Source organism: Poromitra crassiceps, assembly GCF_964638095.1.
Source record: "Poromitra crassiceps genome assembly, chromosome: 14".
In the NCBI taxonomy this organism is placed as follows: Eukaryota; Metazoa; Chordata; class Actinopteri; order Beryciformes; family Melamphaidae; genus Poromitra; species Poromitra crassiceps.
In genome coordinates, this window is record NC_139633.1 from 24549033 (window position 1) to 24574715 (window position 25683).

The 25683-nt window shown below is 42.6% G+C and overlaps 2 protein-coding genes across 3 annotated transcripts in view; one reads left to right on the plus strand and one right to left on the minus strand.

Annotated features, from left to right (window-relative positions):
- The first annotated feature begins 9340 nt into the window (after window positions 1–9340).
- On the plus strand, window positions 9341–14320 carry agt (angiotensinogen). The gene is made up of 6 exons (XM_083651022.1): window positions 9341–9797; window positions 10052–10418; window positions 11185–11309; window positions 11531–11679; window positions 13404–13551; window positions 13653–14320. Exons 1-6 carry the CDS (start codon window positions 9375–9377, stop codon window positions 13827–13829), a joined length of 1389 nt encoding a protein of 462 aa, XP_083507148.1. The 5' UTR covers window positions 9341–9374; the 3' UTR covers window positions 13830–14320.
- A 1211-nt stretch (window positions 14321–15531) lies between these two features.
- cog2 (component of oligomeric golgi complex 2) overlaps window positions 15532–25683 on the minus strand; it is a 17636-nt gene continuing 7484 nt past the window's right edge. The window contains exons 14-18 of one of the 2 annotated variants that reach the window (XM_083651018.1): window positions 23979–24051; window positions 20145–20287; window positions 19036–19175; window positions 16803–16986; window positions 15532–16676 (exon numbers count right to left, since the gene is read on the minus strand). In XM_083651018.1, coding sequence (XP_083507144.1) covers window positions 16578–16676; window positions 16803–16986; window positions 19036–19175; window positions 20145–20287; window positions 23979–24051 — 639 coding nt within the window. In that variant the 3' untranslated portion in view covers window positions 15532–16577. Of the gene's footprint in view, window positions 16677–16802; window positions 16987–19035; window positions 19176–20144; window positions 20288–23978; window positions 24052–25683 lie in introns of those variants that run through there. The other variant, XM_083651019.1, reaches the window with a different exon arrangement.

Genomic DNA, 25683 nt, shown 5'->3' on the forward strand with positions numbered 1-25683 from the left:
AATAAATGGTGGATGAAATCCCTTGGTTCGAAAATAAGTGGACACTAAAAGGCCAATGACATCGCAAGTAACACATGTTGTATTTTTGCACTTTCCTTAACACCCCCCCCTTCCACACCGCTGCTTTGGAAGAAGAAATAGTGAGTCCATGCTGGGAGACAGAGGTTAAATTCTAAATGTTTACTTCAAGGAGAAATATGCTGTTATTTATCGGAACTTTGCTTGTAGTCATTTAGGGAGGTTAAAGTACCTGTTGGTGTTGTGTCCGCTTGCGTTGGTGGTGGCGTTGGGCAGTAATCTACATGACAGAGAGATGAGAATAAGGTCAGTATCTCAACCTAACTTACTTTTTAGAGGCTTTCTCCTATCTTTCTTTCTTTCATTTTCTTGCTAAGTGGATCAACAAAACATTAGCACCATGGAGAGAACTTTTTGTGTGTGTGAGTGTTTGACTGTTACACTCTAGATAGAGAGGTAGGAATAACAATAACAATCTCACTATTTTGACACTTTCACCCTCAGGGTTTAGAGTAAAACAAGCAAACACTTACAGCTGTAGTCATAGCAACAGTTGCCATCGTACTGACAGGAAGATGAGCAGGAGCAGCTTCCCAGGTTGCTGCCACAGTTGTAACGACACAAGGGCCCATCTGGGGGAGACAAAGGTTAATTCATCCATTTTACTTCAAGGAGAAATGTGCTGCTATTTGTTGCAACTTTGCTTATAATCATTTAGGGAGGTTAAAATACCTCAAGATTCAAGATTCAAGATTTTTATTGTCACTCCATGGTACAAGTATCACGTGTGAAATTCTTGTGCTGTGGACTCCGTTTACGACATAGTACAAATAGGCAACAAGCAATGAGCAATAGGCAATAAGAAATAGGCATCAATAAGCAATACTATGCAGCAATAGGCAATGCGGCAGAATAGCGATAAGACAAGTCAGTGGCATATTCATTGCACATAGGTGCACGTCATGTGCATACGTTAGACGTGTTCGGACATTTTACTTCGACGTATTTGACATACAGTGCAAGTAGCATGTACCTTATTAAACATACAATTAAACATTAGGCATTGTGCATACGTTAGACGTGTTCAGACATTTTAAATTCGACGTAATTGACATACAGGTGCAAATAGCATGTACCTTGTTAGACATACAATTAAACATTAGGCATACATAATGGTAGCAGCTGCAGTACGGTACGGTACGACTACTACACTATTTGTGTATGTTAAGGAGTCTCGTGGCCTGCGGGAAGAAACTGTTCCTCAAGCGATTTGTGCGTGCTTTTGGAACCCTGTATCTCCTCCCTGAGGGTAACAGGGAGAACAGGCTGTTGTGGGGATGGTTTGTGTCTTTGATGATCTTCAGGGACCTCCTGAGGCACCGCTGGTTATACAGTTCGTGCAGTTCTGGCAACTCGTCTCCTGTTACGTGCTGGGCCGCGCGCCTCACCTGTTGTGGTTGTTGGTGGAGGTGGTGGTGGTAGTGTCGTGTAGAGGCAGTAATCTACATGACAGAGAGATGAGAATAAGGTCAGTATCTCAAACTAACTTACTTTTTAGAGGCTTTCTCCTATCTTTCTCTCACTGCAGATCATGTTCTTGCTAAGTGGATCAACAAAACATTAGCACCATGGCGAGAACTGTAGAACAGATAGAGAGGTAGGAATAACAATAACAACCTCACTATTTTGACACTTTCACCCTCAGGGTTTAGAGTCAAACAAACAAACACTTACGGTGGTAGTCAGGGCAACAGTTGCCATAGTGCAGACAGGAATATGAGCAGGAGCAGCTTCCCAGGTTGCTGCCACAATTGTAATAACATGAGGGCCCAGCTGGGGGAGACAAAGGTTAATTCATCCATTTTACTTCAAGGAGAAATGTGCTGCTATTTGTTGCAACTTTGCTTATAGTCATTTAGGGAGGTTAAAATACCTGTTGCTGCTGGCGTTGTTGCTGCTGGCGTTGTTGCTGCCGGCGGCGTTGTTGCTTCTGGCGTTGTTGCTACTGGCGTTGTTGCTTGATCCGTTAGGTAGTAGCAGTAAGCTACATGGCAGAGAGATTACAATATGGTCAGTATCTCAAACTAACTTACTTTTTAGAGGCTTTCTCCTATCTTTCTCTCACTGTAGATCATTTTCTTGCTAAGTGGATCAACAAAACATTAAAACCATGGAGAGAACTCTTTGTGTGAGTGTTTGACTGTTACACTCTAGATAGAGAGGTAGGAATAACAATAACAACCTCACTATTTTGACACTTTCACCCTCAGGGTTTAGAGTAAAACAAGCAAACACTTACAGTTGTAGTCATAGCAACAGTTGCCATAGTGCTGACAGGAAGATGAGCAGGAGCAGCTTCCCAGGTTCCTGCCACAGTTGTAACGACACGAGGGCCCAGCTGGGGGAGACAAAGGTTAATTCATCAATTTGACTTCAAGAAAAAATGTGCTGCTATTTGTTGCAAGTCATTTAGGGAGGTTAAAATACCTGTTGTTGCTGCTGGCGTTGTTGCTGGTGGCGTTGTTGCTCCCGGCGTTGTTGCTGAAGAAATGAAAATGTTATCAACGAGCAGGTCCTTTTTAGGAGAGGGATGTCATTAACGGAGGCAAACACAAGACTAAGAAATCACTATGCCATACCTTGCACGCCATGCGAGGCGATCACACCACAGAGAACCAAGAGAGTCCACATCGTTACGATTCCACCTTCCAACATGCTTCAGATGCAAACCCTGATGTCTTATATACCCAGCAGCCCACTCAGAGGCATCCATACAGGAGCCATCATAAAGTTTCTGATGTCACTGAATGTAGCAATTTCCTCAGTAATCAATGTTCATGAGAAAGCAACACTTGGTCACACATCATAAAGTATGCATGCAAAGGCAATCATTGTTCATCACGTAGCTTCAGGGAGTGTTTTAAGGTATTTGTTAAGGCAAGAGGCAAGTTGACTTGTATGGCACATTTCAGCAACAAGGAAATTCAAAGTGCATTACATAAAACATTGAAAAGTGACAAATAAAATTCATATAAAAGAACAGGCATTACAGAGCAATACAAAGGCAGTAAGATTTACAATCAAAAAATAAAGACAAAAGATAAAAAGACTTCAAAAGTAGTGCAGTTCAAATCAAGTGAAATAGAAAAATAAAAGAACAACACATATTTCCACATACAGTAGATGCACATTGTGAGCGAACCCATATGTTTTTAATCATACAGGGTAACGATAAAGCTCTATCATTTAGCTCTTTTGAGGTCCTAGATCATGGGTGACCAATTTGGGGCCCGCGGGTCAACTTTGGACCGCCCCCCATTTGTTTTGGCATTAGATTTTACCACACAAAAAAATCCGCGGCTGATATGACTGTCTTTCAGAGGCTCTGGCGGGCTCATTTTTTAAGCTAGCGTAATGATCCTAGAATCGACCTAAGGAATCAATTGGGACCAACCATGTCAACCTACCATGTCAGGAAGTGGGGTAAATAACGCTCTCCAAAGTTAGGCAAAATTTTGGCGAGGGAAAAATTGACATGGGCATTTTCAAAGGGGTCCCTTGACCACTCAGCTCAAGTGATCTGAATGAGAATGGGTTCTATGGGTATGGGTTAGGGTTGCATGCACTTTCAGTCAGAAAGATCTTGCCCCCTTCCCTCCATATCCTCATATCCAATCAGCCCATGACGTCTCGGTCAGCGGTGATGTCACACTTGCTGATGTCATCGGTGATGTCATACTTGCGCGTGATTCGCCCCACCCACCTCCCCAGTCCACCGCCAACGAGTCTCGACTACCGAAGAATTCCCGGGGGATTCTCTATCCTAGCCTATACAGATGCCCCCGGGGGCCAGAAGTAAGTCAAAGTAACGGATTGATCTCAATCAACCACCGGAAATGAGCTCTTCCTTTTGGGGGGATTGTCTATCCTAGCCTATACAGATGCCCCCTCCTCTCACCACAAGAGGAGCGTCATCTTACAATGCAGTCTTACGCCAAAGTAGTTGCCATGACATTTGCTGAATAAAGCTGCTTGTTAAATCTTACCAACTGGTCTCTCATGATTGAAATAAAAGTTCTAACGTTTTTATTGTTTTGAAAATATATTTTACATTTAGAATGTAAATTGGCTATCAAATATAATACATTTTAATGTAATGTCATTTCACATAACATCAACATTTATTTTTGGCCCTTCATAGGAAAGAATTTGGGCACCTCTGTTGTAGATAAAGTTCGCCATCTAGCTCTTGAGTCTTTAGAAGTTCTGCCATCTAGCTCTTGAGTCTTTAGAAGCTCTGTCATCTAGCTCTTGAGTCTTTAGAAGTTCTGCCATCTAGCTCTTGAGTCTTTAGAAGTTCTGCCATCTAGCTCTTGAGTCTTTAGAAGCTCTGTCATCTTTACTGAACTGTTTTTTGTCCAGAGGAAGAATCCCCCCGCCCCAATGTTATCTTTATTGAGTAAAGTTTCAGCATACAAAAAAAACCTTCCATTTGTTACATTTTTCTTTTTTTGTTTGTTCTTCCAAATATAAATCCATACATTTCAATCTGTGTAGATGTATTTGACTGAGGAGGAGGAGGAGCATTTTGTATCCTAAATTGAATATTATTCCCATTTAAAAACTGTTCATGACAAGTGAATACATCGAAGGGGGTGGTGGGTGGTTGGATAATTTTGCAATTGCTTTTCATGAATAAACTTGAGAATACCAGCAACAATTTTATTTTAAATGACTAAAAAAATATGTATTATTATGCTGATGTTCTGCAACAAGTATCAGTCAAGCAGAAGTAGAAAAAGTGAAAGCTGCTTTCATTTTTTTTATTCATTTCATTGCTTATCTTGTAGGCAAATGGGATTTTAGGGAAATGTAGTCTTATTGGGTTCAATTTCAGTTTTACTGCATGGAGAGTATAGGGCCACTTTACTTTGCATTATTAGTTTACTACTTTAACAATATTTAGAAAAGACTAAATCATGGCCATAAAACACTGTGTAACACGTCGTCTCTCTTTCTGATGGGAAAGTCGAGTTGGTCCTGTCCTGTTGAATCAGGTGTGAGTGAAGGATTTTCCTCATTAAGTTCACGGATGTCACCTTTTAGTGACAAGTACAAATTGCTTTGCGTAATATCTCTCTTCCTGCCCGCAAAGAAAGAACAGTTGCACGTTGTGTGATCTTTTCCCAGGACATGTCAGCTCTGTTAGCCTTTTGGCAACTATTGCAACTGCAGTGACATGTGACTTTGACAGTGACGTACGTGCGTGTGTGTGTGTGTGTGTGTGTGTGTGTTTGTTCTTGTACCTCTATTCTTGTTAAAACAGAGCGAGAAAGAAACAGATGTTGTAACCTATTATATTCTATTATAATATCAGTATGAATAATACTGTTGAAAAGCTCAACATTACACACAAGTGAAAACAAGCAAAGAAGGTGATGGAGATAAATGACAGGGCAGAACAATAATTAAAGAATAAAATAACACATGACATGAACATGTGTGGATTGTGTGGATGTATAAATGACATGGTAACAATATTGTAGTAACATAGGAACAATAATTACAGAATAATAATATACACGATGACATTTTGCTATTCCATGACACAATAATCAGTCTCTCTCTCTTTCATAATTAAGTGTAAGTGGCCGTTCACACTATACGCACGAAACAACGCCAAAGCCACGCTGAAGCCATGCAGTTTCATTTCGGCGTCCTTGTTAACAGGTGAGAACGTTCACACCAGCCGCACCCCACACCGCGCTGAAGCCACGCCGAAGCCGCGCTGAAGCGATCGTTCAGGATTCAGTCCTATTTTCCAGGCGTGACCCGTGAAGCTGTCAGGCATGAATTCAATGGGGGGCAGGTTCAAGGCGCGCCAAGGAGGCGCTGAGAGGAAAAGAGAAGGCTTCTTGTGTGAACGGCTATGTGTCAGCCTGCCTCAAGCTTCACTTCTGCCTATGCTCTGCCTCTTGTGTGAACGTGCACTAAGCCCCCGTTCACACCGAAGCAACGCTCAACCTAAGCTCAACCTAAACTCAACCTACGCTCAACCTACGCTGAACCCACAAGTTTCAGTTAGGCGTCCTTGTTAACAGGCGAGGCCGTTCACACCACGCCGAAGCCACGCTCACGCCTTGCTCAAGCAATCGTTCAGGATTCAGTCCTATTTTCCAAGCGTGACGCCGCGTGAAGCTTGAAGCTGCCGGGCATGAATTCAATGGGAGTTGTGGGCGGGTTCAAGGCGGCGCCGAGGAGGCGCTGAGAGGAAAAGAGAAGGCTTCTTGTGTGAACGGTGAGGCGTCAGTTCAGCTTGTGCCTGCCTCAAGCTTCAGCTCTGCTACGTTTGGCGTCCTGTGTGAACAAGGGCTAAGCCTACTACAGGTATTTGTTTTGACCCCTAAGTTGAACAAAATGACAGAGAACATGCGCACCTTATCAACAACGCTTGTCCCAAATCACAAACAAACAACGCTAACTGTATGATGACATTTCAGTGACTCAATCTCAAAGGACGAAAAACACAAACAAGCCCGACTTTCCCTCCACATCCCACTCCGCCATTGTGAAAGTGAAGCCCCCCTTCCTCGGGATATGCTTGCATCAGTGCTAAGTCAACACATCACTGGAAGAGGGACATGGGGTAGTCTCTCTCCCCTCTCTCTCTCTCTCTCTCTCTCTCTGTCTGACCTAGTTACCTCGCGGCAGCCCGTCAGTAGCCTACTAAAGTGGGCTGAGTCACAGAGGCAGCAGAGCAGAGCCCCCTGTCTGACTCAATGCTGCGTTGAGTTAATCAGTAACCAGAGGGAGATGATGATGTGGCCGGCTGGGTTAAAGCCGGGGAGCTTCACTCACTCACTCACTCACTCAGCAGCACCAGCAGCACCAGCAGCAGCAGCACCAGCAGCAGCAGCAGCACACGGTAAGAGCAACGCTCAGCTCAATCCGCTTATTTATACTCATCGCAAAGAGTTGGGATAGTCCTACGTTTTATGTGCCTCTTAATAACAGTGCAATCTGTTAATCCTCATAAAAGAATAGTCTGTCTGTTATCTGTCTCTGAGGGGAAATCAAATAACAATTTTAGTTTATATATATATATATATATATATATATATATATATATATATATATATATATATATATATATATATGCAAGCTCTACTTTTGTTTGTTGTTTTTGTTTGTTTTGTTAAATGGAGAATGGAAATTAAATAACACTTTTAGTAAAAAAAAAAATATATATATATATATATATATATATATATATATATATATATATATATATATATATATATACTGTGTATATATATAGGGTTTTTCTACTTAATGTGACTAATTATTTCCTCTGAAGTTGTCCCTTCTCCACAAAGCCTTATCTTCAAGACAGGTTATTATAGATCAGTATGGTCAAAAAAAATCCAGTCTAAAGTCTGGAGAGGGAAGCATCTAGGCCAGTGATTCTGTTATCTTTGCCTCGTCTGAGATCAGTGAGGTTGAGACCGGATCAGCCATGTTTTTTTTACCTCTGTGATGTGATGCATCGAGCCATCGGTACAGGGCTAGGCTGGCTCTCGACGAGGGCATCTGAGTGTACAGCTTTTATTGATCAGGAGCCAAGGCCATGTCCTGTGGTGCATGTCCAAATAGAGGAGAGGAGACTCATGTGTTTGCTCATCTCTTCCAAGAGTCCATCAGTCCACTCTCCTGCTTGTTCACATCAAATTCAAAGGATAAAGTCCTATTTTTTTATGTAAGGGCACGTATTCAAAGTATACTCTTTCTTGGACATTTAGTTGAATACATCCATTATGGTTTCTATAAGAGTGAAAGTTGTCCGCCGAACACAGAAAGCCTACTCCAGGCTTGTACTACTCTAAACAGTGTTTCCCTTTGAAATCATTCAGAGGAAACATTCATTCGGATATGAGCCACTCTAGAAACAAAACTACCATCAGAGGGTTGAGAAAATGTATTCTCAACAATGAACAAAATGCGCAGCCACTTGTTGAAACTATAGCTTTGATCAAAAACAACTAAATAGAAAGTTTCAGGGACCAAATCAGAATGAGATTTGTTCTCTCCTTCAACCACCGCTTTATAAATAAAATCTGAATATACTCTATACTGTTAGTTGTCGATCAATTCTGGAAGGTTTTTTCCCAAAAATGTAAAAATACAAATTTTCAATATAAATGTTTACATTGTGCAAATCAGTCATGTCATTTGTATGTCGTCACTAAATCGACTAAATGATCTTCTAGCCATAATTTCAAGTGTTTCAAGTGTGGTTTTGGAGTATGTTTGGTGATCATTTCAGTATGAATTTGTTTGTTGATTGCTTAAGTATACTCAGTCTGTCAGCTAAAGGCTTATATCCTACATGCTGCATTAGCTAATACAGATCCAAATAAACAATGATATTAATATCCAAATGAAACATCCACCTTATTTTAGTGAATGTTCTTCTGCACACATACAAACACATGCTCACGCATGCGCACACACACACACACACACACACACACACACACACACACTGATGCTCTTCATTAACTATGCGACTTCTATTGCATAGAGCATTGCCTGCTCTCATTCACTGACCACCAGGAGAGAAGACACACAAAGAGAGCAATGAATCAATCATTGACACTTTGCTGCTTAGAATCGCTGCCAGCCAATCCTGTCAGAGATGGGGGAAAAACCAGATCCAGCCAGATTTCTGTCTAAAGCCACCCTAATGGTGATGTATCATTCACAGAACCCCCATAGTCTGTGTTCCCCCCATGCTTATAACAAGCCTTCAGGAGACAGGAACACTCCGCCCATTTTCAACCAGCTTTGTATGATTAGAACAACAGTAGTATATCAGAAAACTGTAAACGGTTTTGAAGTCTGTCATTTAATTTGACAGTTATTGAGTGTTAAAGTGTGGACCAGTGACATCACTGGTCCACACTAACTCAAATTAATAACTCATTAACTCAAATCAACTCTCAATAACTGTCAAACTATTCAGCATTCATCTAGTTTGACAGTTATTGAGAGTTGATTTGAGTTAATTAGTTATTCATTTGAGTTAGTGTGGACCAGTGATATGTCACTGGTCCACACTTTAACACTCAATAACTGTCAAATTAAATGACAGACTTCAAAACCGTTTACAGTTTTCTGATATACTACTGATGTTCTAATGATACAAAGCTGGTTGAAAATGGGCAGAGTGTTCCTTTAACAATGTCATAGAAAGTTTGGTGGGTTGCTATACACAAGCGCATTCATCTTAAGCTGATCAAAACATGTCTCTTCCACAGAAGAAACCATTGCAAGGTGATCCATCAGCGAAGGTAAACATGCAGAGACTATGGCCCCCTGCCCTCCTGCTCTGCCTCCTACTATGCGGCAGCCTCTCGGGAGGTCACGCCAACCGCGTCTACGTTCACCCCTTCTCTCTGTTTGCCGCCGTCAACGTCAGCTGTGAGCCGCTGCAGCCGCAGACCGCCAAGCCACTGGAGACGCAACCTGTTGCCCCGCTCGACAATGAGGTCCTGACGCCGGACAGCAGGGACCTGTCGGAGCAAGACGGGCAGAGGCAGAACATCGCCCAGCGCACGGCCGTTCTGGCAGAGCTCTTGAACTCTCTGGGCCTGAGGATGTACCAGGCTCTCAGCACCAAGCAGCGCGGCGCCAACACCCTCCTCTCTCCGGTCAACATCTACGGCTCCCTCGCCACCTTCTACCTGGGAGCCTCCATGAAGACGGCCAGCAAATACCAGGTTCTTGCTTTTGATTGGTTGCCATCAATTATTATGCTGCAAAGTCATAAAACGAGTTAAATGCTCAATTCAGTAGTGATATATTCCAATAAGGCTGTGGGACAGGCATATCATATGCGGTCAACTTTATCCTTCTGATTCTTTACCATCTTGAATAAATGATTGATGTATTTTTGACATACAATTCTAAGGCCTTCCTATCTGGTTATGAGGCTACAAAGAATTCAAATTGATCCCAGCCCTTTTCCTGCCAGGAACTGTTGGGCCTGAACAGAGGGACTGACCGAAAGGACTGTGTGTCGTTAGTGGATGGGCACAAAGTTCTGAAGACCCTGCACAGCATAGACTCTCTGGTAGACGATGGACCCAAAGATGAGATCAGCACCCAGGTATGGGCCTTCACTCGCCGAGACGCCCGCCTATCGGAGGACTTCATTAGGGGCACGCAGGACTTCTCCAACATGTCTTTCATCCGCGCCGTGGACTTCTCCGTGCCTCAGGAGGCAGAGGAGCTGGTGAACAGCTTTGTGGAGAAGACGTCAGACGGAAAAGTGAAGAGCGTCTTCAAAGATCTGAGCTCCAGCACCAACCTTCTGTTCATCAGTTCCTTCAGCTTCAAAGGTCTGTCTGTCTGTCTGTCTGTCTGTCTGTCTGTCTGTCTGTCTGTCTGTCTGTCTGTCTGTCTGTCTGTCTGCCAGTCACTTCTTTGGACTATTGTAAAGTCGGTTCCCACAGCACAAGATGGATCTATTCTGAAGTGTAACTCTTCATCCCATGTGGATGAATCTTCAGCTCGTTTACCAACATAACATTCAATCAACTGTACTGTTCCAGTATTTCTTTATCGACAATTCACTAGCACACTGTGTAGCACCAACGTTTATATTTGGGCTAGATAACATTTTTCAGGGTTGTAGTGTAATTAACATTTAAATGTTTCAACCTGGGCCAGATGAAGCACTTGTACACAGTAATATAGGAGCAACCCAGATGCTATTAAAGGTGCTGAACGTGGTATTAAAACAAATAAAAGAAAGAAAAAGTGTAAAATAGCTCTACTTTCTGACAGCCATCACTGATATAGAGTGTTTGTGGTTTGGTCAGTAACATAAGTCCTCTGCTCTGCAGTATACAGAAAATACAATTTCTTGGATGCCATCCCACTTTTATCCAATCAGGAGAGAGGATTCCACAACTTTATTTTCCGTTTACTGCAGAGCGGAGGAACTGGGGGACCCACGTTACTGACCAATCACTCTATATCAGTGATGGCTGTCGAAATGTAGAGCTATTTAACACTTATTTTAACACCTTAAAAATGAAAATACTACCAACCACCACAATGCTTAAAGTTCTTACGGGCCGTTTCTTGGCTGTCTCTGCTTAGGAAACTGGAAGACAGCCTTCCAACCAGAGAGAACCTCACAGCAGGAGTTTCATGTGAATGAAACAACCACAGTGATGGCTCCTCTGATGACCCACACGGGTCAGTACCACTACCTGAATGACAAGGTAAATATTTGTTTGGGACATTTGTATATTTTCCGTCATTCGTTTCATTTGTGATTGCTGTGAAAATGTGGGATTGTGAATCCTGGAGGTGGGATAGCTCAAATCTTCCTCACTCAGGCCATAGCTCCTCTTTGACCCTTGGGTGTAAATTCATTCTCCAATTTAAGCACTGGTCCGTGGTCCTCATCATACTTATTTTTGTATTTTATATTACTATGAAGGTACTGCAGTGCACAGTTGTGAAGCTGCCTCTGAGTAAGCGGTCCTACATGCTGTTGGTCCTGCCTCATGAAGGGGCCAACCTCCACGACCTAGAAGCCAAGCTTTTCACCCACGTCATCTCCGGTTGGCACCAGAACCTCAAGGAAGGGTGAGTCGCTTGCCTTTTCAGAACCTTCATCTGAAATACAGATCCAGTATGTGTGTGTGTGTGCGCACGCACGTGTGTGTGTGTGTGTGTGTGTGTGCGCGTGTGTGCGTGCGTGTATCCCATGTTGCCTACAGCCATTGTTGTCAATCACAGTATGACAAGTTGAAGGGCTGCATGGTACTATGAAGCATCTCTCTTGCCAACTTAAAATTTGAGAATATGTTACATTCTGTCAAAAATAATAATAATTCCCTTTCAATTTTTTGAATGACTTTTCCCTTACTAAAGCAACATTTCCATGACCAATAGTCATGTTGTTCGAATGCCACATTTTGATTGGATAGCTGATTGGAATATCCCAGGTCTCATTTTGTCTAATTGTGTTGGCAACTTATCACATGGAACTTAGATTACACAAAAGTTCCTAGATCTACCAGCATCAAAGCTTCATGATGAAACATCAAGTCGACTGTTAACACGTTCACTGCCAATGACGTGTTTTTACGTCAAACAAAATCCAACGGTTGACTGCCAATGACGTGTTTTTACGTAAAAAAAAAAATCGTTTTTTTTTTTTTGAAGGTGGGACGTTGATCTAACCCTTTTACGTCTCCTATACCAATATTAGAGGTATTGAATGTGCATAATCTATTTTACCGACCCACTGAGTGGCGACATGTCTCTCCACAGTAGAAAGAGGCGAGCCAAAACTGGAGGGAAAAGCGCGAGGAAGCCGTTCTCATACTGTAAAATGGATGGCGAAAACGCTTTCACTTTCGCGCTGACGCACAGCGGTGGCAACGGTGGGGGGTTCCAAGAATAGACTGGATGCACACTTTGAAACACGCACCATAAATAAGCCCAGAATCGCAAGAGCTTCATCAGAGCTCTCAACCGGACCGCCAAGAAACGAGCGAAACCCATCCAGCGAGCCCCATCCAGACTGCCAGGCAGCAGCCAGGCAGCAGCAACTCGTTTGTCACAGACCCGCTGCAGAGCCAAGGAGGGCGGAGGAGAACGCCCACGGAGGGAGGGGTTGGAAGCAGAGGGGGGTTTCCTGCTGTTATGGAGGAAATTACTGTTCAAAACTATTGTTTAGATGTCTGACGTCTTACTGATGCCAAAAATGAATGGTTAAAGTGACTGTTCTATCGAATTTCACAAAAAGCCGTTTATCTCAGAATAATTTTTCAGACGCTGAAACCATGCTGTATTCAACTGCTAATGCTTACATAACTACTAACTCTACAAACTAACTCTTTTAGACAGAGAAAGCACACATTCTATTAGTTCTTTTGAGATATTGTGTGTTCACAAAATCTTAGCAGAAAAGAATCCTCGGGTCTTGAAAGATGAGCCAGAATCCTCAAAAAAAACCTCTGGCAGAACCTACCTACAGTAAAAAAAAAACGGCTGGCAGTGAATGTGTTAAACAAATGTCCATGATATTTCAAAAAATTTCCATAAGTTTGTCAAGGCCGGAAAACACAAATTTGAAATTAATTTGCTTTTTCCACAAGCCTGGATATATGTACCACTTTATTTGCTCCAGGTAAAATGACCTTAGTCGGTAACTGTCTATCAGCCCCTTATTCAATCAATAATGTGTTATCAAATCAGCATGCAGATATGGAATTTTAGAGCGGGTGAGACAACCCTATTTCAGCTCAGCTACATTTCAGCAGTGATTTACAAACTGCCTCCCCCTCTGTCCATCCACCCAGTCTGTTGGAGCTATCTCTGCCTAAGTTCTCCTTGTCATCTGTGACTGATCTGCGTGGCCTGCTAACCGACATGGCCATGACCAAGCTGATGGGCTCCGAGGCTGAATTCAACAGACTCAGCACCACCGAACCCTTCACTATAGATAAGGTGAAATAGTCTGGATGGTTGTGTCGTCAGAAGATTACAGAAATCTATCACTGTGTATGTGTGTGTGTGTGTGTCATTACCTCATCTCTATCTCCTTGCAGGCGTTCAACAAGGTGTTGTTTGAGATGTCAGAAGAAGGGGCAGAACCTCAGGACAAGATCCAGGAAGCAGGCGTGCCGCTGAAGCTGTCCATCAACCGGCCGTTCTTTTTTTCTATCACAGAAGGAGATTCTAATGCTATCTATATGTTGGGCAAGATAACCAATCCGACACTCTAAAGTTATCTGGTCCAAAACAACAGCACAAACATCTGATGTGAGAACGGTCCAACATGCCAGTCCTGTTTCTATACAATGTTACCAACAAACTTCATCCACTAAAGCAGGCATGTCCAAAGTCCGGCCCGGGGGCCAGATGCGGCCCTTTGACTGATCTTAAGTGGCCATCGGCTTGTCTCTCAAAATATACTATATGTGGCCCTCCACACAGTTAACCGAGCAAGTTCATTTCCCATTTTTTCCCCATTCACCTAATGTAGACAAGCACCAAGTAGGTACAACACAGGCAGAACTAGGTTTTCAGATGGTAAACAAAATCCTTAAGAGTACAATTGTATTGTATGTGATTTTGTATTTTTTTATAACCCATATGATGCGAGAAGCAGCTGGCCGGCCCCCCGGTAATTTCACATTATCTAATCTGGCCCCCATTCAAAAAAGTGTGGACACCCCTGCACTAAAGTTTCTGCAGGAATTGAAATCAACCACTCTATTAATATCTAATTGTGATAATACTCATGGTTTTCAACTGCATTAATGTGCATAAATATGAGGAAATTCAGCACAACCTCATTCAAGAAGGATCTATAGTATCTATATTCTACAGTATTATAATTGTGTTTCCTCTGTAAAGTATATTATAGGAGTGTTCTGTACAGTATTTGTCTGTAGAGTAGGTACAGTAGCCACGATTCTCTATGACAAATGACTAATACTTTGTATATTGTGTTAACTATGAGTTTATTTTTGTTTTGGTACGATTTGTGATTGCTGGAATAAAACATTTGTTTCTCAATGTAGCTGAATCTATTTGTCTGTTATTCATCATCAGGACTTGAAGGATTTTCATTTTAATTAGAGGGCCTCAAAAGAGTCCTGTGTTAATTTTCATCACCAAACCGATCCGGGAGAGGGAAGCCTTCAAAACTGAACTTGAGTCATGTGCTGCACTAGCGGCCATTCAACTCTCTGGTCTCTCTGGTTTAAGGCCGATTTACAGTTGACAGTGTTGGAATTGCAACTACTGGATTTGAATCTACAGTAGAGTCATTATCTTTCTAACTTTTGCAGAAAATAAATACGGCTTTTAAATAGTTGGATTTATTTTGCTACCAATCTCCGTTTACATCGGCAAATACTCAGCCATCCTAAAGTTGCGGTTAAAAAAACATGTAGAGGAAGCCAGAAGACACCCTGTCTTAAACAAAATGATAACACAAAAGACAGCGAGATAAGAGTGTTTTCCCCTTTTGTCCTGTGTTCTTCATTTCCAAAATCTTGTCTCACTCTTGCTAATGGAATTTGGTACATAAGTTGTATTTCTTAATCTGGTCAATTTCATCAAATCTGTAATCAAATAAATTTGATTAGATTAAACTTTCCTGATTCCCTTTGGAAAATGTGGCTTTTGCAGCAGCAAGCAGTTAAAGGATACATGAACAAAGAGGACATAAATTGAGATAAGAATAGAGCAAATCAGAGTTAGAAAAACATAGGCAAATGATAAGTTGCAAAGCCTAAGATGTTGGCCACATACATACAGTGGTTGCGGTCATCTGGCTTTCTTGTTAGCGAGGGAATACTTACAGGCAGAGCAACCACCTGTACTGTGAGTATGTGCTGCTACTACCTCACTACTGACCTCTCAGTTACATTCAAACACACAAAAAGCATCCAAAGTCCATTTTCAATTTTATTACCAAGTTCATTATGTTAATAGAATTATATTACAACTTTGATTTTAATAAAAAAAAATGTACACCATTCACACTAGTTGTTTTCTAGATTTGCTATTCATCCTTCACCAGGTAACAGTAAACAAAGAAACATGGTTGGTTTGTTTCTGACATTCTCTCCATAAAACACATTTGAGACGGGCAGATTATTTTTTGATCCAAGATCTCTTTTGGCCAATATATCATCAACACAACAATCTGTACTGAACAGCGCCCACGATACCTACAGCATCACCATACTTTTGTGAAGAAACAATTATTTCTTGAACAATTATTTCTTGTCTGCATATGAAAACTACAATCTCCAACAGCAATCCTGCAATCCCCTGTATTCACATTGCCAAGACAAACCCCAGTGATGATCCAATCTCACGTAAAAATTCTTCCATTTATAATCATTTCCTGAAAAGCCCTTGAAAGTCAGTAGTCCCTCTTGTGTGTTTCCACTCAGAATCGACCGGTTTCTGGCAGAGCGCGACGCTTCGTTGTGTCAAGGACTTGTGACAGCGCAGTGCAGCGTCGACGGCTGAATGAAATGGGGACGTGTGCACTAGCGGTTGAAAAACGATTCCAGTCGTAGAGAAACCGCTCCAGTCCGAGGTTCTTCATGATCCGATGGAGAGGCGAATTATTTTTACCGTCATTTCAAAAAAGATTATTTAAAAAAATAAAATGTATGTCTATTGTATTCATACCGTAGCTTGGTGAATGAGTTTTGTAATTGAGGGGGACACAATGCCACTGATTGTGACAAAGTAACCGTTTAATAAACCATGACTTGGTAAAAGGCCCGAAAGTTGTGCCTAAGAAATTTTAATAAATTAAGCCTACTATTCATCCAGGTATTAAGACTCCTACAACATCTTGTACTGTAGGAAGATGACGGGGATAATATGCACCATCGTCGGCCCTGTAAGACGAGTGTACGGTGTTTGTTCAGCCCAAGGTGGAGGGTTGCAGATATATGAGTCCAGCATGTTAATGGGTTTTGCTTACTATGGCGTCGGTAGTGCTACTGGTTCTGTTCTGCCAGCTCTCGGGCCTCCTGGACCAAATCCATCAGGGTGGAAAACATGGAGATGTCACTTGGCTGGAGACCCATCTTCAGGATCTGAGAGAGACAACGGCACACAGCAGGCGCACTTCAAACGACACATAATTACAGTACACCAGGATTGTAGTGTTTGTTCATGTTGTTGTTCTTTGCCTGTGTTATGTATATGCGTTTGTGAAGCACCTGCTCTCCCAGGTATTCCACATCCAGCGCCAGCTGCAGACGGATCTTGCTGTCGTCTGTGGGCCCACCATTAGCTCCCGCGGTGGGTGTCGAGGACGCTCCCTTCCGGGCCTGCTTCAGTCTCTTCAGACTCTCCTCCATCTTCCTCACCGAGCTCAGCACCTCCGAGATGGTCTCATAGTACCTGCACACAAAGCCATGACCGGTTGGTCTGCGGTGCAGACTAGCTGAAGAAGACGACAAACGCCATCCTCACGTCGGTCAAAAATTGTGGTTATTAAGATGATGGGAATGAGGATGTCATTCTCTAATTTTCATTAAAGAGTCATGTTTCAAGATGTATATAAAATACACTACTTTGAAGAATCATTTGTGTCTGATGGTTTTCCCCCCACAAAAATAAATAAATAAATAAAATTATCTTGTTAAAATCTTTCAAATGACTTCTCCTCCTTCTGCCTCATTAAAAAATCCAAAGCAACCAATCAGGGTGCTCTAGAACCTAACTAGCCAATCACAGCATACAACACAGGCTTTCAACACATTCTCACTCCCAACTCGTGACAAAGTGACGACAAGAAAGGTGGTATATGATGATTTGGGAGTGAGAATTTGTTGGGGCTTTAACTGCTGAATACTGGACAGGGATTGGCTCCAGGATTCGTGATGTCACGAATCATGCTTGTTGAAAACGGCCTTTTCAGTGAGCTCAGAGAAACTTTCCACTTTCACAAGATGTTTGTGGAAACAACCTTCTATAGACCTTATTCACAGCGCGGCCATCTTGGATTACGTCATCGCACAGGGTGGCAACGCTCTGAACCTGCGTTACAACCCATGTAAACAATGGAGCAGTGGTCCCAAAACCTGAGTTCTGTTCCACCAATTTCTTTTGATCAAATTGATAAATGGGCAGATGACAACGTTAACATCCCCAAAAGGATTCAAAAGAAGGGCTACAGTAACTGGATTGAAGGGTACATCCACGATATTCAAGGTAAATTAGGGTGCAACGTTACTGTGTACAAAGACTTGCTATCTGTGCAGTGCTTGCTCCGCCGTCATATTAACTTCACTTATCGTGATTTTTGCATGTTAATCATGAATCAATCTAACACGATTCATTTGTAATCTGACAACTTTAGTAGCGCTAACATTGCTGACATCGTCAGTTAGCTGTAAGTAGATATTGGCCACTTGTAGGTGCTATGACGTTTCCATGCTAACATTGTTTTATTAAATGGATGAATGAGCGTTATTCTATCATTAGTAGGCTACTTTTCAGATAGGTTTAACGTTGAAGGATACGTTCATATCAAATTACATAGCCTGGAAGCAAGCTTCCAGGCTATGTAATTTGAAGCAAGCTTCCAGGCTATGTAATTTTATATGAACGTATCCTTCAACGTTAAACCTATCTGAAAAGTAGGATACTAATGATAGAATAACGCTCATTCATCCATTTAATAAAACAATGTTAGCATGGAAACGTCAAGTGGCCAATATCTACTTACAGCTAACTGACGATGTCAGCAATGTTAGCGCTACTAAAGTTGTCAGATTACAAATTAATCGTGTTAGATTGATTCATGATTAACATGCAAAAATCACGATAAGTGAAGTTAATATGACGGCGGAGCAAGCGCTGGACAGATAGCAAGTCTTTGTACACAGTAACGTTGCACCCTAATTTACCTTGAATATCGTGGATGTACCCTTCAATCCAGTTACTGTAGCCCTTCTTTTGAATCATTTTGGGGATGTTGACGTTGTCATCTGCCCATTTATCAATTTGGTCAAAAGAAATTGGTGGAACAGAACTCAGGTTTTGGGACCACCGCTCCATTGTTTACATGGGTTGTAACGCAGGTTCAGAGCGTTGCCACCCTGTGCGATGACGTAATCCAAGATGGCCGCGCTGTGAATAAGGTCTATAGCGTCAAACTCTGCACAGACATCATTCTGCACAGTGAAGCTCAGACATCCAACTGTAGGAAGAAGAAGAAAAACTGTTTTTTTACTTCAGCGGGTCTTTAAATGGGCAAGGGTCAAAATACCATTGGCACAGAAAAGACCATTCACACAACGGAACCTGTGGATATCAGATTGAAGATTAGCCAATCCTGTGTGTGTGTGTGTGTGTGTGTGTGTGTGTGTGTATGGGTGGGTGGGTGTGTGTGTGTGTGTGTGTGTGTGTGTGTGTGTGTGTGTGTGTGTGTGTGTGTAAGCTCACCTCTGTGTGCAGTCAGACAGTGTAACTCGCAGCCATTCTTGTGCTGTAGAAGGAGTGACCAGTCCTGTTGAGTCGGTCAGCAACTGATGTAACGGACGCAAGGCGTTGTCCATGTACGCTGAAGCACGCACGGGCAGTTCCTGTCCAGCGAGCGAGTACAACGTTAGATCAGGAAAGTATTCTTCACAAACGTGTTGGTAGCAAATTATTTGCCTGTCTTTAGGTCTATTAGTAGAGCTGCCACAATTAATTGATTAATCGATTAGTCGATCGGCAGAAAATTAATCGACAACTATTTTGATAATCGATTAATCGTTTTGAGAACAATTTGAAGAGAAAAGGTCTAAATTCTCTGATTCCAGCTTCTTAAATGTGAATATTTTCTCGTTTCTTTACTCCTGTATGACAGTAAACTGATATTATCTTTGAGCTGTCGACAAAACAAGACATTTGAGGGCGTCATCTTGGACTTTGGGAAACACTGATCGTCATTTGCTACCATTTTCTGACATTTCATAGACCAAACAACTAATCGATTAATCAAGAAAATAATGGACAGACTAATTGATTATGAAAATAATTGTTAGTGGCAGCCCTATCCATTAGCTGGCCCCATCAATAAACAACAAATTCAGTGGTGCATATGTGTCTGTGCGCAGACCTGTCAGTGTTCCCCCTCATATTCATTATGCAAAAATACTAAATAATACTAATGAAATTGCTACTGTAGCAATGGTTGAGAAAATGTCAAATAAAACAATCTCTGAGAACTACACCCCAATATCCCACTGGAACATTATTACATTTACATGTAATAGGCTCAATGTTAGGGCCTTAAAGATAGAGTATATTTGTTGCATCATACCTCCAAGTCTAATCAAAATCAGATTGGTGGTGTAGCAGTTATGGCCTTTCCAAGATAGAAATGTTGACCTTTTAGCACCCCATCAGGCCAATCAGTATAATTTCCTTAAATGCCACAAACAAGCCAAAATGCATCATCCCTCAAGGTTTTCATTCAAATCGGACAAACGGCTATGCTATCACATTTGTTGCTGTAAACTAATACAGGATAAGCACTGAAGTGTGTACGCTGCAGCTTCACTGACCTTATTGGTCCTGCGGTAGAGGCGTGGCACCTCAGACGCACTCTTCAGGAAGCGGCAGGAGCGTTCAGTCAGATGCTGGGTCATCCTGGTGTTGAGAGTGGGGATACTACCTGACAGACAGGCCTTAGAGTCCTCGAGAGCATCTGGCAAGGAAGAGGACACGAGTAAATGCACAACTACGCAGTTAACTTACCCAGCCTGAGTTATCCTACCATCCTGAGTTATCCTACCAGCCTGAGTTATCCTACCATCCAAACTGAGTTATCCTACCAACCTGAGTTATCCTACCAGCCTGAGTTATCCTACCAACCTGAGTTATCCTACCATCCTGACTTATCCTACCAGCCTGAGTTATCCTACCAGCCTGAGTTATCCTACCATCCTGACTTATCCTACCAGCCTGAGTTATCCTACCATCCTGACTTATCCTACCATCCTGACTTATCCTACCAGCCTGAGTTATCCTACCAGCCTGAGTTATCCTACCATCCTGACTTATCCTACCAGCCTGAGTTATCCTACCATCCTGACTTATCCTACCATCCTGACTTATCCTACCAGCCTGAGTTATCCTACCAACCTGAGTTATCCTACCATCCTGACTTATCCTACCAGCCTGAGTTATCCTACCAACCTGAGTTATCCTACCATCCTGACTTATCCTACCAACCTGAGTTATTCTACCAACCTGAGTTATCCTACCATCCTGACTTATCCTACCAGCCTGAGTTATCCTACCAGCCTGAGTTATCCTACCATCCTGAGTTATCCTACCATCCTGAGTTATCCTACCATCCTGAGTTATCCTACCAGCCTGAGTTATTCCTACCAGTGAGTTATCCTACCATCCTGAGTTATCCTACCATCCTGAGTTATCCTACCATCCTGGGTTATCCTACCATCCTGACTTATCCTACCAGCCTGAGTTATCCTACCATCCTGAGTTATCCTACCATCCTGAGTTATCCTACCATCCTGAGTTATCCTTCCTACCAACCTGAGTTATCCTACCAACCTGAGTTATTCTACCAGCCTGAGTTATCCTACCAGTGAGTTATCCTACCATCCTGAGTTATCCTACCATCCTGAGTTATCCTACCATCCTGAGTTATCCTACCAGCCTGAGTTATCCTACCAACCTGAGTTATCCTACCATCCTGAGTTATCCTACCAGCCTGAGTTATCCTACCAGTGAGTTATCCTACCATCCTGAGTTATCCTACCAGCCTGAGTTATCCTACCATCCTGAGTTATCCTACCAGCCTGAGTTATCCTACCAGTGAGTTATCCTACCATCCTGAGTTATCCTACCATCCTGAGTTATCCTACCAGTGAGTTATCCTACCATCCTGAGTTATCCTACCATCCTGAGTTATCCTACCATCCTGAGTTATCCTACCAGCCTGAGTTATCCTACCATCCTGAGTTATCCTACCATCCTGGGTTATCCTACCATCCTGAGTTATCCTACCATCCTGAGTTATCCTACCAGCCTGAGTTATCCTACCAGCCTGAGTTATCCTACCAACCTGAGTTATCCTACCATCCTGAGTTATCCTACCAGCCTGAGTTATCCTACCAGCCTGAGTTATCCTACCAGTGAGTTATCCTACCATCCTGAGTTATCCTACCAGCCTGAGTTATCCTACCAGTGAGTTATCCTACCATCCTGAGTTATCCTACCAGCCTGAGTTATCCTACCAATCTGAGTTATCCTACCAACCTGAGTTATCCTACCATCCTGAGTTATCCTACCAGCCTGAGTTATCCTACCATCCTGACTTATCCTACCATCCTGACTTATCCTACCAGCCTGAGTTATCCTACCATCCAACCTGAGTTATTCTACCAACCTGGGTTATCCTACCAACCTGAGTTATCCTACCATCCTGACTTATCCTACCAGCCTGAGTTATCCTACCATCCTGAGTTATCCTACCATCCTGAGTTATCCTACCATCCTGAGTTATCCTACCAGCCTGAGTTATTCCTACCAGTGAGTTATCCTACCATCCTGAGTTATCCTACCATCCTGAGTTATCCTACCATCCTGGGTTATCCTACCATCCTGACTTATCCTACCATCCTGAGTTATCCTACCATCCTGAGTTATCCTACCATCCTGAGTTATCCTACCAACCTGAGTTATCCTACCAACCTGAGTTATCCTACCAGTGAGTTATCCTACCATCCTGAGTTATCCTACCATCCTGAGTTATCCTACCATCCTGAGTTATCCTACCAGCCTGAGTTATCCTACCAACCTGAGTTATCCTACCAACCTGAGTTATCCTACCATCCTGAGTTATCCTACCAGCCTGAGTTATCCTACCAGTGAGTTATCCTACCATCCTGAGTTATCCTACCAGCCTGAGTTATCCTACCATCCTGAGTTATCCTACCAGCCTGAGTTATCGTACCAGTGAGTTATCCTACCATCCTGAGTTATCCTACCATCCTGAGTTATCCTACCAGTGAGTTATCCTACCATCCTGAGTTATCCTACCATCCTGAGTTATCCTACCAGCCTGAGTTATCCTACCATCCTGAGTTATCCTACCATCCTGGGTTATCCTACCATCCTGAGTTATCCTACCATCCTGAGTTATCCTACCAGCCTGAGTTATCCTACCAGCCTGAGTTATCCTACCAACCTGAGTTATCCTACCATCCTGAGTTATCCTACCAGCCTGAGTTATCCTACCAGCCTGAGTTATCCTACCAGTGAGTTATCCTACCATCCTGAGTTATCCTACCAGCCTGAGTTATCCTACCAGTGAGTTATCCTACCATCCTGAGTTATCCTACCAGCCTGAGTTATCCTACCAATCTGAGTTATCCTACCAACCTGAGTTATCCTACCATCCTGAGTTATCCTACCAGCCTGAGTTATCCTACCAATCTGAGTTATCCTACCAGTGAGTTATCCTACCATCCTGAGTTATCCTACCAGCCTGAGTTATCCTACCAGCCTGAGTTATCCTACCAACCTGAGTTATCCTACCAACCTGAGTTATCCTACCATCCTGAGTTATCCTACCAGCCTGAGTTATCCTACCAGTGAGTTAACCTACCATCCTGAGTTATCCTACCAGCCTGAGTTATCCTACCAGTGAGTTATCCTACCATCCTGAGTTATCCTACCATCCTGAGTTATCCTACCAGCCTGAGTTATCCTACCAGTGAGTTATCCTACCAGTGAGTTATCCTACCATCCTGAGTTATCCTACCAGCCTGAGTTATCCTACCAGTGAGTTATCCTACCATCCTGAGTTATCCTACCAGCCTGAGTTATCCTACCAGTGAGTTATCCTACCATCCTGAGTTATCCTACCATCCTGAGTTATCCTACCAGCCTGAGTTATCCTACCAGTGAGTTATCCTACCATCCTGAGTTATCCTACCATCCTGAGTTATCCTACCAGCCTGAGTTATCCTACCAGTGAGTTATCCTACCATCCTGAGTTATCCTACCATCCTGAGTTATCCTACCAGCCTGAGTTATCCTACCAGTGAGTTATCCTACCATCCTGAGTTATCCTACCAGCCTGAGTTATCCTACCAGTGAGTTATCCTACCATCCTGAGTTATCCTACCAGCCTGAGTTATCCTACCAGTGAGTTATCCTACCATCCTGAGTTATCCTACCATCCTGAGTTATCCTACCAGCCTGAGTTATCCTACCAGTGAGTTATCCTACCATCCTGAGTTATCCTACCATCCTGAGTTATCCTACCAACCTGCTGGTCGGAGCTAAAAAAACAACAACCTCTGCTCACAGAAAGAAGTAAAAAGTTCAAGTATGTCTCAATGCTCTATGTATGGGTGGCTTACCTTCTACAATAGCAAAGTTTTTGAATCCAATGGCCTGTAGCCTCTGTCGGACCATCTCTGACAACTCCGGTATCTAAGAGAGAGACAAGCCGACTTCAGCGTAGGGACAATTGAGTGAAACCCGGATAATTAAAACATCAAAGCAACGAACATATAAAAGTGTCAAGCTACTAGCTATGAGCATCAAGCAAGTTGTTACTGTCTTGGGTCATTGCTGACTTTAATCATGCAGGTCAGTTCCTAACAGACTCGCATTGCTGGTTATGCTCCTAATGCTAATTTCAGGATGCTCTTGTTTTCATTCATGAAATTCTGCTGCTTCTAATCAATGATATATGTTCTGCCATGCTTAATTATGTTTAATCCCTCAGTGATCACGCTTTCCTGGTAAGATATTACTGCCTGTTCGTCTCTTACTGGTAAGTTCATTTCCATTTGGGAAATTCATAGTGCTGTGTTTTCTGGGCTTTCGCCTATCTTTTGGGGATATATCTGGATGCTGATCTGGGCTGATGCTGCTCTCTCAAGATCTCCCTGCGGTGTCTAACCGCCAAAGACTAATAACAATACTTTATTCTCAACATTCTTCTGTAGTCAATTATTCACTTTATTGTAATAAATATCACTTTATTCATACTTTGGTCTCTAGTCTCTCCTGATTGAAATGTAGTTCTCAACGTAAGTTCAAGCAGGAAGACTATAATATCTTTTACACTTCCTTAATTCACTTTATATCTCCACTCTTCAATCTACTCACAAGATCATAATAAGCTGTCAATTTCCGGGTTTCAATGAACAATCAGCTGGTTGCCGCCCAGTCTCTGTTAACCAATTGCATAGTGTCACATCACTGCTCTCATCACCTCTCACCCTACGCACCTCCAGCATAAGCCTATCACGTTGCTCCACAACCCAGTCGTAAGCCAATTGCTTGGAGGCGGGTTCCTTAAATATGCTTGTTTCTGTCTCATACAGCCTCTCAAACACCGCTGCTGTCAGGATCCAACCAAGTCCCTCAAATTTAGACTTAGGTCAAAACCAACTCTAAAATCTTGTAATGGAGCAGTTTTTCTGCGTGATAAGTTATATTTAAGCAATATATCACGAGAGCAAGTGTGTTGTGGTGAATATATCCCCCTGATCAGTTATTATCCCACGAGGCCGCAGGCCGAGTGGGATAACAACTGAGCAGGGGGATATATTCCACAACACACGCTGCTCGAGTGCTATATTGCTTTTATAAAAGGGTTCCAAGTATAATAATATAATAATAATAACACTATAAGTCCGACTGGCATGGTATTCTGAGAGTCAGTTGAAACACTACTGTAAGGCGGGACCTCTAGCAAGAAGATAGACGTGCGGGTGATTTGATTGGATCGTTCTGGAGACTGAAGTCGACATTGGCCAATCCTGGCGCTTGCCTGGACTTTTTACAAAGCCCGACACCAGAGCCATATGCCCACACCAAGTAACGTTACGTCTTATTTAGAAATGCGGGGTTAAGAGTGAGGGCACGCGAGAGAGGGGTTAAGACATTAGTCCGCGTCTATTCTTGTACAAAACATCATTTTCTGCGAAGTATTAGTAAAGTTATAAGCGAAGATCGATTCACAAGGATCTGAAAAGCTGTCTCCGCCATTTTGTTTTTGAGGTACTTTTAGTAAGAGAGTTGCGCCATCATGCGTCCGACTAGTGACCCTCC